Here is a 16,835-nt window from a genome sequence, read left to right on the forward strand (position 1 = left end):
CCTATGTATCTGATTTATTTCACTTAACATTATGGTCTCAAGGTGCATCCATTTTCCTACAAATGACTCAACTTTATCCTTCCTTATGACAGACAATTACTCTATTTTGTGTAAATACCACATTTTCTTTATCTATTCATTTGTTGATGGACATATAAGCCACTTCCCAGATTTAGCTACTATGAATTGGACAAGCCCACCAGCATGATTTCAAAATCCACATCTTCCAATCTAATTAAAATATAAAAATGTGTAAGAAGTTTAATTTTTAGTAGACTCAATCTGTTAAAAGTAGAAATTCCTTGGTAGAGAGAGAGGTTACAGGATGGAGACAAGATAAGAAAGATGGGAAGTAATTGGAGAGTCAAACTAGTGGGAAAGGGTGTTCTTTAAAAAATATATGATGAGGGCCGGGGATTTTAGCTCAGTGGTTCCGGCGCGTGCCTCACAAGCACAAGGTCCCAAGTTCGATCCCTGGTACCAAAGACACTTGAGAATGTTAATAGATTAAGGCTCTCGATGAGACAAAAGAGCTGATGATAGCCAGAGAGACAGGTGATAATTGATGAAACAAATGTAGTAGAGCAAAAGGCCTGACAGCTTCCATTACCCAGAAGCCCAACAAATGGTACAGAAAGGAGTTCAAGGGATACTAGAGCAGGATACTAGAGTTCACCAGAGAGAAGAATAGAAGGATAAGGAATTCTCTTTTTTCTGGCTCGTGCTCTGACCAAGGAGGTCAGATCAACCTTCTCTAACCCTCAAGTTCGTCACTCATTCCTTTAGTCATGCATTTAAGAGATATTTGTACAGTCCTCACTGTGTGTCAGTTATCATTTTAGTAGCAGAGATGTAGCAGTAAACAAATTAAATAAAACATTTGACCTTAATGAACTTATATTCCAGGTAGGAAAAACAGACAATAAACAAATAGATACATCTGCTATTCATTCAGGGTCCAAAATTTTATCCTCTTTTCTCCACTTCCCACACAACTAAACCCACCACAACCTCTGTTCTAACACTCAGCATCTCAAACAAAAAAAGGAAAAAAAAAGATCAGCAAAATTTAGAACTTTGACTACATTTAAGCAGGCCTAACTTTGACTGACATGTCAACCTCCCTAAGCTTTGTCTTGACTCCAAAAGTTCATCTTACTGTGAAAAAGCAACAGTTTAGAGGCTCAAAGAGAGGGAGAAAAACTCATTAGGCTTTCATCTCAGTCTCTCCTTGCCCAAGGGCTTATGTTCATTGCAGCAACTACTTACTGCTCACCCACTTTGAGAAGGCCAAGTGTGAGGGACCACAGAGATGAATAAGTCCTCTAGGAAATTAAATAATAATTATTCTGATAGTTAATTGAGTACTTTCTATTTCCCAGACATTTTAAGTGCTTTGCATGATTTATCTCATTTAAGCCTTGTGTTAGCCTTGGGAGCTAGATAATAATATATTCATTTTCAGGTCAAGAAACTAAATCCTAAAGAAGTCAAATAATGTGCCCAAAGTAGCAGGTTAACAAATGATATTAATTTGACTCAAGAGCTCTCATATACTTAACTATTCTGCCTCCTCAATTTTATTAATTTCCCATGGCTGCCATAGGAAAGCACTGCAGACTAAGTAGCTTAATACAACAAACATTTATCGTCTCACAGTTTTCGAGGCTGGAAGCCTGAAATCATGGTGTCAGTAATCCCATGCTTCCTCTGACACCTGTACTGGAATACTTCCTCGCTTTGTCCTAGTTTCTGGTGTCTTGTGGCAAACTTTGGTGTTCTCTGACATGCAGTTACATATCTTCAGTCTCTTCCTTCATCATTTCATGAACTTCTCCCTGTCTATCTTCTTATAAAGACCCTATTCATACTGGATTAGGAGCCCACTGTATTCCAGTGTGACCTCATTTTAACTAAGTACACCTGAAACAATCATATTTTTAAATAAGATCACATTTGGAAGTAGTAAGTAAGGGTTAGGACTTCAATACACCTTTTCTTTGGGGAGGAGAACATAATTTAGCCATAACACTAACAAATCAATATAGTATGTGAGGCTAGAACAGAGATACTAAGAACACCGCTCTTGTCCAGTCCGGTCCTCACTATCAACTTGATGTCTTACTTGGAGGTACTTTCTTTCTGCAAACTTCTTTTTCCCCACTTATAAACAAAGGATGTTAAACCTAATAACCTCTAATATATTTCCTGTTTTAATATTCTAATGTTCCTCTATCTCTAAAAAACTATAGCAAAAAGTAAGTTTTATTAGGCTTTATTAAAGCACACATCTGTTTTCAGAGATAAAGTCTACCACAAAGAAGGAAATGAAAAGCACAGGTTTCAGATTGCTTTGAGAATGATCATGGAGCTTTCTAAAAGTATTGATTAGGGCAGACTCCTTGGAGGAAACTCTAGCAAAAGGTAGAAAAGTTGGAGTTTGGAGAACAGGGTTTTGGGCTGGCTTATGGGTTGTGACACAGATGCAGATTGGGAGACAAGGGTTGAAAGCATGTTGCAGCATGCTTAGGAAGAGAGTGAGGAGAGTTGTGACACGCATAGGAAAAGGAAAATCTACCCAACTGAGTAGACTCAACATTACAACTGCTGAAGGCTTCCCCACTGAGAAATTATGGTAGTAGTGCATAGGTAGTGCAGAAGGCACAGGCAGATGGAGGGGTAACTTGTTACACTACTGAAATCAATGAAATTATGAATGGTGGTCAGCACTGAGATTTTTGAAGGTAGACTCTAAGATTTTGGAATCTGATTAACTAGAATCTGGATCCGTTTAGGGGACTGGGGAAAATTCTACTTTACACCATCCATAAAGGTTGTGCTAAGGTGGATTTGCTAAACATATTCAGAATAATCAAGAGCTAAATATGCCTCATGTTTTCAGAGAAAAACTAGAAACTAGAGCTAAAAATGGAGCACTATGTCTACAGGCATTATATAAACCACAAAGAGGAAATTTAGGTATGATTAAGAATACAAAGAGATGAAGAAAGACTGAAAGGTAACAGACCAGCTACATTGAAATAAACGGCTCTGAAAAACAGTTGCACTCAAGGCAAGAATGTTCTGGCCTTTACGGAACAATGTAAATATGGTTAACATTACTGGACTATACACTCAATGATTAAGAGGATAAATTTTATATGTGGGGCCTTTTACCACTATTAAAATCTTTTAAAAGAATAATTTTAAAAAGGAACTTGAAGAGTTCCTTTCTAATTTGGAGCCGGTCATGTGGCTCAGTGGCAGACCATGGATTTGTTAGGGAATCAGACTAGATGCATCTGGTCCAGGGAAAGGAATGGGTAAAAAGCAAGAAATATCAAAACTAACCCTAAGGTTTAAAACCTATGTATCCAGAAGGATAGAGGAGGAAGTCAGGTCCTATACATGGAAATAAGACCAAGAGGTATCATGGATTTGAGAATAGAATTTTTGAGGAAAAATCATTTAAATTTATAGAATTTGTTGTACCATTCTAGAAAATATGGAAATTGAAGATGCAGGGAATGAATGACCTGACCAGTGATTAAAATTAACATTTGTCAAAGTTGATACATTTGTCAAAGAAAAGTATAAAACAAGACAATTAAAGAATCAAGGAGCAAAATTTAGGAATGTTTACCTTTACCATCAGAGGGCAGGGTTTACCTTGAAAGGAGACCAGGAGTTCAGAGAGGTCAGAAAATAAGCTCTTTGTGTAATGGAATTCACAAACAGAGGTTCACAACTTCTTACCTGAGAGTGTAAGATGCTTCCAAGACAGTGTAGTTAGTGTAAGAAGCAGTCAGTAGATCACTAAAAAAGAAATTTCACTAAATGCAAATGACCAAACACAAAGAATGAGTAGGGGTGGCAACGAAGTGCACACAAAGAGAACCAGTTATCTGTGAAGAGAACTAGAGAGACAGGGAACACACTAGGTAGATTGCCAGGTACCAGGAAAGCTTACTGTTGTTATCAGTGCTAAGCATGTTCCCTAGCAGAAGGAATGGCCCAGTGGAGAGGTTTGAAACTGGCAATAAGCAAGGATTTATCCAATTGGAGAGGTTTAAAATTAGCATTATTGTAAGCTAATAGAGTAACTGTGGAGCCAGTCCTAGAAAATGTTGACAAGAGAGTATTTTAAAATACATGAGAAAAACTAGATTTTGTAAAGAAGAGGTGCCTTGAACTAGCCCACTCACAGTTCTCCCTACCTTCAATTCTACTCTGCTCCACTCCGTTCTGCAATGTGTGTTCTGTAATGTTCTCTCTAAAACATAAATTTAGTCATGCCAATCTTTGCTTAGCACTCTTCAGAGATTCTTCATTCCCATTAGAAACCAAACTTCTTATCATGTTCATATTATAATAATTTGAATTGTTTAAATGTATTGAGCTACTTAATTTCTTCTTTGTATATATAGATAATTCTTCTTGTGACACTATTTTTCTTTCTTTTCTCTACCTCCTGCTCTGCCCCTTATACTTATTTCAAAAAGTAACCTTACATTTGTCTGTTTCCTACCACTGTATTTGCCTGTCACATTGGAGGTTCTAATTTCTGTATCACTAATATCTAATAAAGAGCCCGGCACATACAAATTTCTCAGCAAATATGTACTAGGTGAATGAAAAATTGAAAGAATGAATGAGAAAAGTCAAAAGGAGGAAGGCTAAAGGAGAGTGAAGTTTTATTTATTTTTTCAGTTTAAGAAGAAAGTTCTCAGATAATTACAAACTTTTTTACTTAAAGAGAGTGAAGCTTTTCCCAAGAGCAAGGACAGATTTGGGCCTTATTAGTAGCTTTTTAGAGCCAAAATTATCTTCACTAGATCATTTTGCCTCATCTACCTCATAGTGGTCATTACTCACCCCATCGAGGTCACAAAGCTCCAGGCACTGATTTTACCACCTCTGTACCACAGACCTGTAGCTCCTACCACAGTACAGATTAAAAATGAGAGACAACTCCACCTTGGAACTTGCAAAAGAGCACCTTCAAAGGCCCTGGCTTCCCCAGTGGCTGCCCTGAGAATCAAGGTTACTACCTATAAGCAGTACAAGATGGGCTCCAACCAATAAAAGGCAGGAGGAGAGAAAATCAGGAAATAAATTCCTAGCCTTTTCTGCCCCTTCCTTCCAATGCCCATTCTGAGATGTGGTAGAGGAAGGCATATATCTCCCCATAGTGAATGTACCCCTTGTATTTGCTCTCCTACCTTCTTTTTCTTCATTTTCTTCTCTACTCTTGTGTGGGATCTTTGGGGTTACATTTTGAAATAAAGCATTAGTAGGTAAGAGTTTGCCTAAGGTTTTGTTTCTGAAACACCTGGGCTAGGTATAAGATCTGATAAAAAAAAAAATAGAATATTTAAATTTTAAAATTGATTATACTAAAAGACACATTGCCATTAATGCTCCTCAAAATAGTCCCCTTCACTTTGAACACATTTATCCCATTCTTGCCACTTTCTAAAGCAGTTCTGGACGTCCTCTTTTGATTACCAGGCGTGACTAAGAATATGGTGAATGCTAATGCCAAGAGCATCCAACAGAAAGGCAGGCTTTAAAAAACTCCTCTGTGTCCTCATCCACCTTGTTCACTAGATCTAGCATCTGAGAGTTTTGGCTCTTCCCCACAGTCAAATGATCATGAAAGATAAATGTTTTGAATCAATTCAGGACATTGAGACAGTTACAAGAGCACAACTAAAGACACTTATGAAAAAAAGACTTCTAGAACTGCTGTAGAAAGTGGCATACAATGGGATAAATCTGTTCAAAACAAGAAGGAACATTTAAAGTGGAAATACTGGCAATGTGTCTTTTACTATAGTAAATCTTTTTAAATTTAAATATTCATCATATACTTTGATCATTTTTCGTGTAATTTTTAAGAAATTTTCAGATGTCAAATATGTCATTACCTGTTAGAAATTCAAACAAAATTAATAGAATAGTTTAAACGAGTACATTTATTTGTTTGCTTTAGGCCGCGGTTAGCTCCTGGGGGAAATAGGAGTTTTATAGAATAGTCACTGAAACAAAAGGGAGAGTAATAAGATAAAGAAAACAAATAGTCAGGCAATAGAAGAAATAGCACTTCTCATTTTGGAGCCTCAACAAGACATAATCAGAAACACATGGCTCTGGTGAGCATAAATGTTTTCCCCAAATAGCAACCTCTCCATTACAGGAGCATATACTAAGGAGATTTTCTTCCATTATATCTGTTTACAATTTAATGTGCTTCCTGTGTCATGTAATGTTAAGGTGTTAGATTCCATGGAAATAGATAAATCTACTGAGTGACCTACTTCAATGAAGACAGCACAATTACGTTTATGTATTAAATTGAAAGAATTTTAAGATCGCAGATTATCAGACAATATTCCATATCCCATGTTAACAGAATTCCAGAAGAAATGACAGCAGTACATCTGCTTAGTAAGGGGATTTGGAATGCTCAAATGGAAAAATGAACTAAAATTTGGCCAGAAAGAAAGAGAATATTTTCTTACTATGGAAATTTGGCAGATACCACACCATGATCTCAATTTATACTGAAAATAATTTTAGACATTGAATCAGATCCCAGTGGTAAAGGTGTAGAGGGAAGTTTCACCTTCAAATATTTGCTACTAGAGAACCCTCTGTTCTTGGGCTAGTAAAGTGCAAAGGCCTTTTCTTATAAGCAACTCCAACCCAAAAGACTGAGAAACACTCATTCATCAATGAATGAAAACTATCACTTATAAAATACCCTGAGTATATTCTACCTTCTGAATGTTTATCACTACAGACATTACTACAATCACTGACACACTTTTTTAAATGTACTCAATTGGAGTCTTTTTCTATTCATTTTAGGTTTATAAAACCAGACTCAATTTACACATCATGAAAGGCCACTGACTAAACATTTAAACATACTGATTGGTAAACATGTTTAGTGGTATTTAGCATGTTTTTAGTTCTGAATATATAATCAAAATCAATGATTTTCCTAGAGATCTGCATATAGAAATATATATATTTAAATATTTTGCATAAAATTTCTGGGGTTTATAGACATTTTATACATCCAAATATATTCTTGAATGTATAAAGTATAGGTAAAAACCAACTGTTTAAATAATGTTAAAAGCACTTAAAGACAAAATCAACTAAAGGAAACCTCTAATAATACAAATATTTTGGCTTGCCAATAAAAGTAATAAGAAAATTCAAAATTTAGAGATAGAAACAATGCTGTATCTATAATATACCTAAAGGCTAATTTTAAGTTTCCAGGAACATCTATAGAACATCTCATCAGGTTTGCTTTTTTTTTTAAATGAACTTCATATGTAGTTTTTGAGAATGATCTAAATATTGATCACAATGTGTCGATCTATATGTTGATTTCTTTGACTTCATTTTAAATATCTGAAAGAATAATCATTTGAAACCGATTCTTTTTTGGAACATATATAACAAGCAAAATTTATTTGGATCTATTTTTAACTGAAGTCTGCGTTATATTTCTTTCAACTTCCCTTCTTCTCTCCAACAAAAACTAGCTCTAACCTAGTGGCTGGCACAGGTTGAAAATAGAGACACATGGCCCAGAATTCATATCTACTAGGCTTCTGAACTATAATTTTGAACTTAGAATCTTCCTTATGGTTGAAATATTTAAGACTGTGAATCATTTGGGAACCGAAGTCATCACATGTTTGGCATTTTTTGGTGAAGAAAATTCTAGAGTGAACGTCAAGTTTCCAATTGTTTATAAGTACAGGAGAAGCAAAGTTGAAATGGGATTTTCTGTGACAGTCTGCAAATAGCAGTTAACATATGCTTAAATTACAAATGAAACAGGCCTCATTGAAAATCATTAAAAGGGTAAAAAAAGACTAAGTTAATGAGTAAAATCCCTTCATATAAGATTCATAGAAAATATTTTAGGAACTTTAATATATAACTATCTCAACTATTTTAAAACAAATTATAGTTATCTCCATTAGAAACTGACACAAGTGACTTTGATAAATCATAAATTTGATGTGTTCAAGAAAAGAAAAAATGCAAATAAGTTAATGTTAGGATAAATGAACCAAAACTACACATTACTCAATTATTTTATACCATCTAAAACTTCATTTGCACGTGAGTTGAAGTTATTTCTACAGGATTTTCCACTTATATTGTCTGCTACTCTTTGCTATATTTCTTGGTCAACATATTCCTTGACATTATTGCTAACTAATGACACTCACTTAAAGGTCTCCAAATTTTCTTCATTTTAATCTAATTTTGTATTTCAATAATTTCTTTCAGTTGTAGTTTCACAATTTATTCTGAGAGCCTTGGATTTGGTTTTATTTGAGCAACATCCTTGTGGTAGGAACCGCAAAGCTTGATTTCTATTCCTCTGGGATGTACCATTTCCTAAAGCTAGCCATGTGGACTATCTAAACAAACTGAGTGTCATTTGTCCTATCTGGAAATTGATGATGATCATATCTATAGTGGCATATCTACAGTGCCTATTATAAGTCTGAAATAAAATGAACAAGCATTTCTAAAACAAAATATTGGTGGCACTGGAGGGGTTGGTAAAGATGGTAGCAGTAGTGTTGGTATCCAAGAGGAAATTCTGTTACAAACGGTACTATCAGAAGATGGACCTAAATCTATAGTAGAGATATGACATTAATTACAGCTTCCTAAACTATCTTGCTACGATAACATAGAATTCAGCAACTGTGACACCATTTTTTAATACAGTTTTTTCTTTTTTTACACTGGACTGTTATAAAGGTTGACATTTTACTGAAAGACATGAACAAAGTGGTATATTTAAATAGAAATGTTATGTTTCCTTGTGTTTTTCCAATGCTTGACAAGTAAGACTAGTGAAGTTCTCCTGAATAGTGTTAAGTATAAAATAATCTCAATTTCCCTAACTTTATGAATGATGAAACACAGTATGCCAATTTTTTGATAAAACTTGTCATATCATTCTTTTAAATGCTTCAGAAATAAATGTATTGGTTTAGAAATACATCCACCAATTAAGAATGTACTTATCCAATTATAAAATGGAATTTTAGATATTTTTAAGTCTGGAATGGTCTGGGCATTCATACTGACTACCTTAAGGAAAGACACTCATTGTTTATCAAATTTTTGAAACTTTGATTTATTTTTCTCATCTTTAAAGTCTTGGGTCTCTTAGATTCTTAATATTTTAGAAGGAATCACCCTTTTCCAAATTATGTTTCATTCCACTGAAAGGAAGTGAAGTTATAAAAAATAAAATAGAGACTAGACATTTCTGGAAGTAGATAGATATAAGAAGCTGAAGCTTATGTAACATGTTTCCCAGTCAGCAGGTCACTCTCTTGGCTGTTCATCCTCTGGAGCCCTTTCAGACCTCATGGAAGTTAATTTTAGTTTACAGAAAGGAACTGCAAGGCAGATTGCTGTCTTTGTAGAAATTGCGTCAGTAAAGCTGTGGAGTCTTACCTTTCTGATTTCCTGTGCGTTACTGGAGAAATGGAAGCACTGTTGGTCCTGTGTGGAGCTGTTCTCGCACCGGTTTGCCAGACTTTCGGTGGGTGTGGGGCGGGCAGCCCCAGGGACAGCGCCTGTGAGCTTCCTCCTCCCTCGGATGGTCAGGGTCTGGTAGAAGAGACAGATTGCCACCACCAAGCCCACCAAGAAGGGCCGGGTGCACAACCGCCGACGACAAAGGAACACTGGGCGACAGAGCATGACCAGTTCAGCTTCACTTGGCCCCTGTCCACGTTACTGGAAAAGTCATAGCAGCTATTTTTTGTCCGCATGAAAAAGACAAATCTGTCTTCTTTTTCCACAACTGCAGTCAAGTTCGCTCCATCTCCACTTAAGAACTTTCCAAAAGGTCATGCCAACAGATCACAGGTTCCAAAAGTCAGAGGTTATTAATGAGAGCCCTTCCATAGATGACAGTAAAAAGTAGCTGACCTGGGATTTTTTAAAAAGACATCAAAATAATAGTAATTGTAACTAATCATCTGAGTGCACCCCAGACTGCCAAACTGTTGCTTCCGGAAATGCCTTATTTTCACAACATCCTTAAGCTCACAGTAAAGGAGTTCAGGTCTGTCTCAACTTTACTGGGAAAAGAGAGAGAGAGAAAAAACCACAAAAACAAAAAAACAAAGTAAATCTGGAATCTGAAAGCAGCTCTTGAGAACGCAATAGGTTAAAACTAAAAGTGCCTGTTGCACAGCTGGATTCAGGCCAGGTTGCCCTAGCAGTTCCTCGTCTTTCCTCCGGTTTTTAAAGCACTCCTGTTTTCAGTCCTTTTATGTTTTTTAACTGCTTCCCTTCATTCAGTTTTAAATAGCCACTTTGCTGTAAGCATTCACGGCTTTCAACATAAAAAGGGAATAAGCGGTTTCAGTGGACATGGTTACTGTCGGGTTTTGCTTGTACTGATTTCATTCCGTTTCAAGTTCAAAGTTCTGTGTACTTACTCAGTTTTCATCCTTTTAGCCAGAAAAAAGTTTCCATGATCCCTTAATGGACTGCTGATCAAAACCACTCGGAAGGAAACACCCAGTCGTGTGACTCCAATTCATCTCACACACAAGGACACACGCGCAGTGACACGCTGCCCACCACGCGCGCGTCCGCTGCACTCTCGGCTGGGAGCCTGGGGACCTCGGGCATCACAGCCACAGGCCGGGCGGAGCGGGGCGGAGCTAGGGCCGGGCTCCCCGGCTCTCCGGCTCTCCGGGGACAGAGGGAGCAGCGCTGGCAGCCCTGGCTGAGCCGCCACAGACTGCAAACAGCTGTTGTGCTCTCCCCTGAAATGTGGGTGCCTACCCAGAGCTTCAGGATGTAGCAACGAGTTTTATGTCTGATCCCTTATGTCATTACTTTTTCCTAGAACAGCACTGGAAAAGCAATTAGCTCTTAGTCAGTGGATGCCAAAGGTCCAAGATGAGACTAAAACAGACTCCATGAGTTTAATTTGGGGTTCTTCGCTCAAGGGAATTGTGGTTACACTTATGAAAGTAACAGGGTCACAAGCACTGTCTGGACCGCAGAAGAGGAAACTGTCGCAGGCACAATAACGCCAAGTCCTCTTACAGTCCTTGTTATTACCCCATTCCTGAACTCAGGCCTGAGTCCTTCAAAGGCTAATCGCCTGACATTTTGCTCCTAATGTGAGTTTTTACTATGCAGGTAACTTTTGAGCAGTAGAAAGGAGTGTACAACAGGCTCTGTCCAGAATTCAACCCAATCCAATTTTACCCGCACTGTCGCATGAACCCTGCTAGGTAATAGTTGCAATCCTGCAAACTCCATTTTCTTTCGCTGGGTCAGTGGAAGAAGTGTCGAGAACCTGGTGCATGTTGCTCCCTCTCCCAGTCTTTCCTTTGCAAACTCAGCGTCGACAGGATTGGCTTGCACTCATAGCAGACATTCTCCAAAAGCTTTGAACCTAAGTAGGTTCTCTAACCTGTTTCTAATCCACACTCCTTGTGTGTTGAAGTACTCCCGTGAGGCCACATTCCTAGAGAGACTCCTGCCTTTAGGCGCTCTGCTGTCAGTCCCTTACATTTTTATGAGAGAGCGCCCCCTAGGGGTCACCAGGTATTATAGATTCAGAGAAATGGGCCTCTTCAGTTTCTTGATAGCGAGAAACAATTTTAACACCTTGTAAAACAGGTATATCAAACGATTAATAAAATAATATTAACAATAAAGGTAGATTTATACTGTTTTTTCATGTAATAGTTCTAATGGATTTAATATTATTTTCTGTATACAGAGTCCTCAATAACATGACAAATGGAGTAGAGAAAAATGAAGTAGCACTTGACATTTAGAAGAGGAAAGTTTTAAGAAAAAATAGCCAAACAATAGTTGTCATAGTCAGTTTCCTCATCTCTAAGACACAGTGCCCAACACCCACCACATAAAGGAGGAGAGATTTTGGCTCACAGCTTATAGAGGTTTCAGTCCATAGTCAGGTGATTCCATGACAGAACAGCCTGGCAGGGGTGCATAGAACAGGAATAGCTGCTCAGGTCTTGTTGTTCAAGAAGCAGAGAGTGAAAGGAGGAGCTGGAGAGAGAGATAGTCTCCCAAGTCATGCCCACAGTGACTCACCTCTTCAGACCACACCCTAACTCCTAAAAAGTCAGCTATCAGACCCATAATCACTTTCCCAAAGCCCCACATATGAGCATATGAGGCTTTGGGAGACATGTAGATAGAAACCACAACAATAGTGTTGTAGGACACACAGTTTTAGTGGACATAATGTGATTTGAAACATAAAAGGAATTATGTGATTTTCAAATTGGAATGGTTCCTGTGCTGATGAGATCTAGGGTGCGAGAAAGCAGTTTACTGGGAAACTCACAATGAACAGGCAGTTCTAGTGAGGCCAGAAATCTGAAAAACCAATGTTTGAGGAATCTGAAGGGTCATTCTTATGCATTATCAGTTTGCTGAGTTCAAAATACACAAGAAAGATTCAATCAGATGCTAAAATAAAATAAAATTGCCTTTAGATAGGGAAAATGAAAGACATCTTTGAAAATTTTAAGCAGATACTGTAGATAGACTTCAAATAATAGGAATCAAGAAGGTGGAATATTAGTGTTCTAATTTCTGATGATTCTAGTAAATTGAAGAACTGAGTTACCACCTTAATGATTGAGTTCTAAGGAGGACAGCAGATAAAGGGACATTGGCAGCAGAAAGAAAAGGTTAGTTAGAATAAGAAGATGCAAAGAAGAGGTGGAAAAGATGATAGTGTATGCACTGTCACCAAGTCTAAGGAAATGTATAGATAACATGATTTCAGAGTAAACCCAATTCAGATATGTGTCTGGCATTCACTGTCTCTCAGCTGTTCTTAAACAAGAGATTTGACTTTTTTTTAAAGTCTCAGCTCTTCTCATTTGAGAAATAAGGATCCCTCCTTTAAGGGATTGATTCCTATTATTTAAGTCTAGTTATAGATTTCGTGTTGGTGTTTGATACACTGTGTGGGGAGGAGAACATACGCCCAAATAATTGATTTTGGCAGGAGGTATTTTTAATATATTATCTTTTAAACTACAGGAATATGGACACCTATCTATAACAGGAAAGATTCCAATGTTGGATCAGTAATTTTAGGAAGTTAATAATACTTCTGTGAGTTCCACTTTTCTCATGTTGCTCCAGTGAATGATAGATGACCTCAAAGGTCACCCGAGGATCCAGAAATCATGTTTCTAGAGCTACATTTTGGTGTGAATTTCTTCTCTGATGCCATCTTCAGATTCACGTCCTTTTGGCTTCCCTCGGGGGACTTCATTTTCTCTTCTTGATGATGTGAAATCCAGCTATGATGTGCATCAAGTCCTGGAAGTGCTGTCAGCAATGGCTGGGCAGCCCCTTCTAACATCTTCTCCTCTAGAAAATTGACTGCCCTCTTCTCAGCCTCTACCACCTCTCTTCTGATGCTCACTCCTGAACTTCCCTCATTACCTCTGAGGTGGTGGCCTTAAAGCACAAATCACATATTGAATCTCTATTTAAAAGCATCATCCTAGGCACTGTGGAAAACTGCAGACATATGACAGATACTATGAATGACTAAATGACAGCAATGAATTGATCAGAGTATGACATTATAGCAAACAACTAAAAAATCTCAGTGTCTTGATACAATAAAAAACTCACTTCTCGCTCATAGACTTTTTTAGTTTTGACAAGTTTTCACTAAGACATTTGGTTCTCAGGGACCTTTGACCTGCTGATATTCGAGTCTGGAATCATAAACACCTATTGGGCTCTTCTGAATACCACTAGCAGATGAAGAAAGAGCATGGTGGATAGTGGGAACCGGGACTCAAACTGGCATATGGATGGAGTGATTGAAAAAAAATACAATGACTTTAAAAATTAAAAAATGTATTGCTGTTAAAGACACATTGCAGATAATCACCCTCAATATTCCCCCCACTCCAAATATACATTCTTGCTGCTTTCTGAAGCTGTTCTAGAAGTCCTCTTTTTTGTCTTTATGAGGGATCAATAATATAGTGATTGCTGTTGCTGAGTGTCATCCAAACAAAAAGCAAGCTCACACACACATAAAGAAAACAAAAAACAATACTAGGATATGTCCTCATCCATCTTGTTCAACAGATATGACACTATGCAACTTCTGGCTCTTCCCCAAAGTCAAAATGATCATGAAAGGCAAATGCTTGGAATTGATTCAGGATAGCAAGGCAGCCACAATAGCACCACCAAAGACACTCATGAAAGAGTACTTCCAGAACTCCTTCAGAACATGGTGAGAATTATGAGATAACTGTGCTCAAAGTGAGTGGGGGTATTTTGAGGTAGATTAATGGCAACATGTCTTTCCATGTAGTAAATTTTTAAAAATTTAAACATTCATATTTATTGATCCCACCTCCGTGTATCCTCTGCTCAGTACTGCACTGGCCAAAGTCTAATTACTTGGACCACCTAATGGGAAATGAGCTGGGAAATGAGGTCTAGCTGCATCTCCAGGTGGAAAAGGTAACAAGGCTGACAAACATATACTGCAGTAGTCCCAGCTGCAACTAAGATGGAGATAAGGCAAGTGTCACAGAGAATCAAAACAGGGAGTTCACATCTTCAGGGAGACGATAAGGAAAGCTTCAGAAAAGGAGCTACTTCTCAACTTGGCCCTCGAGAGTCACAAAGATTCAATTGCTGCACAAAAGGAAGATACAGATTTTATGCTTAGCTTAATTAACACCTCTAAGATAAAGCTGGAAAAGAATGCTAGGTACACATCAAGGATGGCTATAATTTCCAAATTTAAGAGTTTATTTGATCTTCATCTGCAGACATTAAGAATCCAAGAAGTTTCTTTCCCAGATTTATTGATGAGGATACCATACTAGCCATCAGGATAAAATGAATATGAGAGTAATGTTATATTAACTGTAAACTCACACAGCAAAATCCCCTTTTTTTATGGAGTAAAAAATTATATATTTGACTTAATAGAAAAATATAGGTGAAATGTCAGGTTTCTGCCTTAGAAACCCTTTGTCTCTTGGGAGGCAAATGCTATACTGAGGTAATGTATATCCAAATAGCTTTAGTTAACACACAAGTTATGTAAACAAAGAACATTATATTTTGTTAGGTTTAGGATCTTAAATGTGACAGCTTTCATTGGCCACTCTTTACAGTACACACCAAACGCGAGTCTACAGTCAGGTTCATGTATGGCTCTTGATATGTTGGAGCTTAATCAAAACCTTAAAACAGCTCTGCCATATTTCTGCATTTTCTAATGTGGTCAACATTTAAACTTATTTAATTTCCTTTTAACTCACTCCTGTCAGAATCACTTCAGTAAGTGGAGTTACTGTTTCGTATTAGATGCAAAGATATGGATTTTCAGTGTAAGATCCCTGAACATTTTATCGAGCTTTCTACTGATTAAAATAAGTTTTTCTTCTTACTTTCCAGTGGTTCCACACCTGAACTATTGAATGGTGACAGCAGGATATTCAAAAGTTTGAGAATCAAATGGTGAAAGGAATAATGTGCAGAACTTCCCTCACACAGTATCTGTAACATGGAAATAAAGTGCTGCAGTGAAAATCCTATACTCATCCACTTTTTCTTGTGTTTATGTTTGCGTAAACAGGCACATCCTATAATCTCTCTAAGTTTCTGTATGAACAATCAGCCTGAATGGACCAAACTCTGAATGGACCAAACTCTGAACCAAATGCTTTATAGTTGTCCCCTAGGTCAGTACTTCTAAAATACAAATCACCTGAGGGATCCTATATGCCAATACTTGGTGCTGCTTTCTTATGATGAGACATCTGTTCTTAATTCTCTACAATTTTTGACTAGTCACTTTGTTTTCCACAATTTCTTCTTCAAAGGCATTTGAGTTTGCAGTGATGTTAAAATTATCACATCTGTGCTGCATTGTATTTACTTGTGTATTTGTACCTCTTTACAATACAAACAGCTTTACGATAGAAGCTACTCTGCCGGTCCCCGTGCCCTTGCAATATCAAGGTGTCTCCTTGCAACTGAAAATTTGTACCAGCCTACACATTATAGATTCAAATACTTCTCATGATTATTCCCATTTTTCCCTTCAAGATTTCATATCCTGGTAATTAACTCAGTGGAGTCATTTGGCAATTTCCTAGGGGACATTTGGCAATTTCCAGACAGTTTTGGTTGTCAGAACTGGCAGGGGTGTGGTGGCGGCAGAGATGGTGACTTCTAGTGCACCGAGGCCAATGATGCTGCTAAACATACTCTTCAATGCTCAGGCTGGCCCCAACAACAAAATGTCAGAAGTGCTGAGGCTGGGCAATTCAAATTTAAGCCAAATGGTGGCTGCCTAAGATTTGCATTACTTATATTGGGATAGTGAGCACCTCAGCAGCTTTTGGCAATAGTGTGATTAGCTTCCTTGGATTTTAACTACATCCTGAATGTGGAATTACTTCTGGCTGGTCCCTTTTATTACATTTGACCTACACAGCCTTTGAAAGCCACTTGGTACCTATTCCAATTGTTCTTATTTTAACAGGGCAGCATTAAGGGTCCCTCTACTGGAGCAGATTTAACAATGCAAACAAGAATTAAAATATGACTGTTAGCTTTTTTTTCTCTACTATACTAAACTTGTGAATTTTTTTTTAAAACTTGGGAATGTTTTAAAGAGCTTAACTTAAAGACTACCAACTATAAGCAAAGCTATTCTTATTAACAGAGGCGATTAGATACGGGAAATGGGAGGGAATAAA

At 37.5% G+C, this 16,835-nt stretch overlaps 1 protein-coding gene across 4 annotated transcripts in view; it reads right to left on the bottom strand.

Moving 5' to 3' along the window:
- Cped1 (cadherin like and PC-esterase domain containing 1) overlaps nt 1–10,716 on the bottom strand; it is a 280,168-nt gene extending 269,452 nt beyond the window's left edge. For 2 of the 4 annotated variants that reach the window (XR_002386702.2, XR_002386701.2), the window contains exon 1: nt 9,517–10,716. Coding sequence is in view for 1 of the 4 variants with exons in the window: in XM_004856454.3 (XP_004856511.2) it covers nt 9,517–9,765 (249 nt within the window). In the remaining 3 variants the exon portion in view is untranslated. The remainder of the gene's footprint in view (nt 1–9,516) is intronic. The other 2 variants (XM_021237581.2, XM_004856454.3) reach the window with 2 other exon arrangements.
- Nucleotides 10,717–16,835: the final 6,119 nt, after the last annotated feature.

The sequence above is a fragment of the Heterocephalus glaber genome, unplaced genomic scaffold, assembly GCF_053883595.1.
Source record: "Heterocephalus glaber isolate CG9 unplaced genomic scaffold, H.glaber_assembly_v1.0 deba00000546, whole genome shotgun sequence".
NCBI lineage: Eukaryota > Metazoa > Chordata > Mammalia > Rodentia > Bathyergidae > Heterocephalus > Heterocephalus glaber.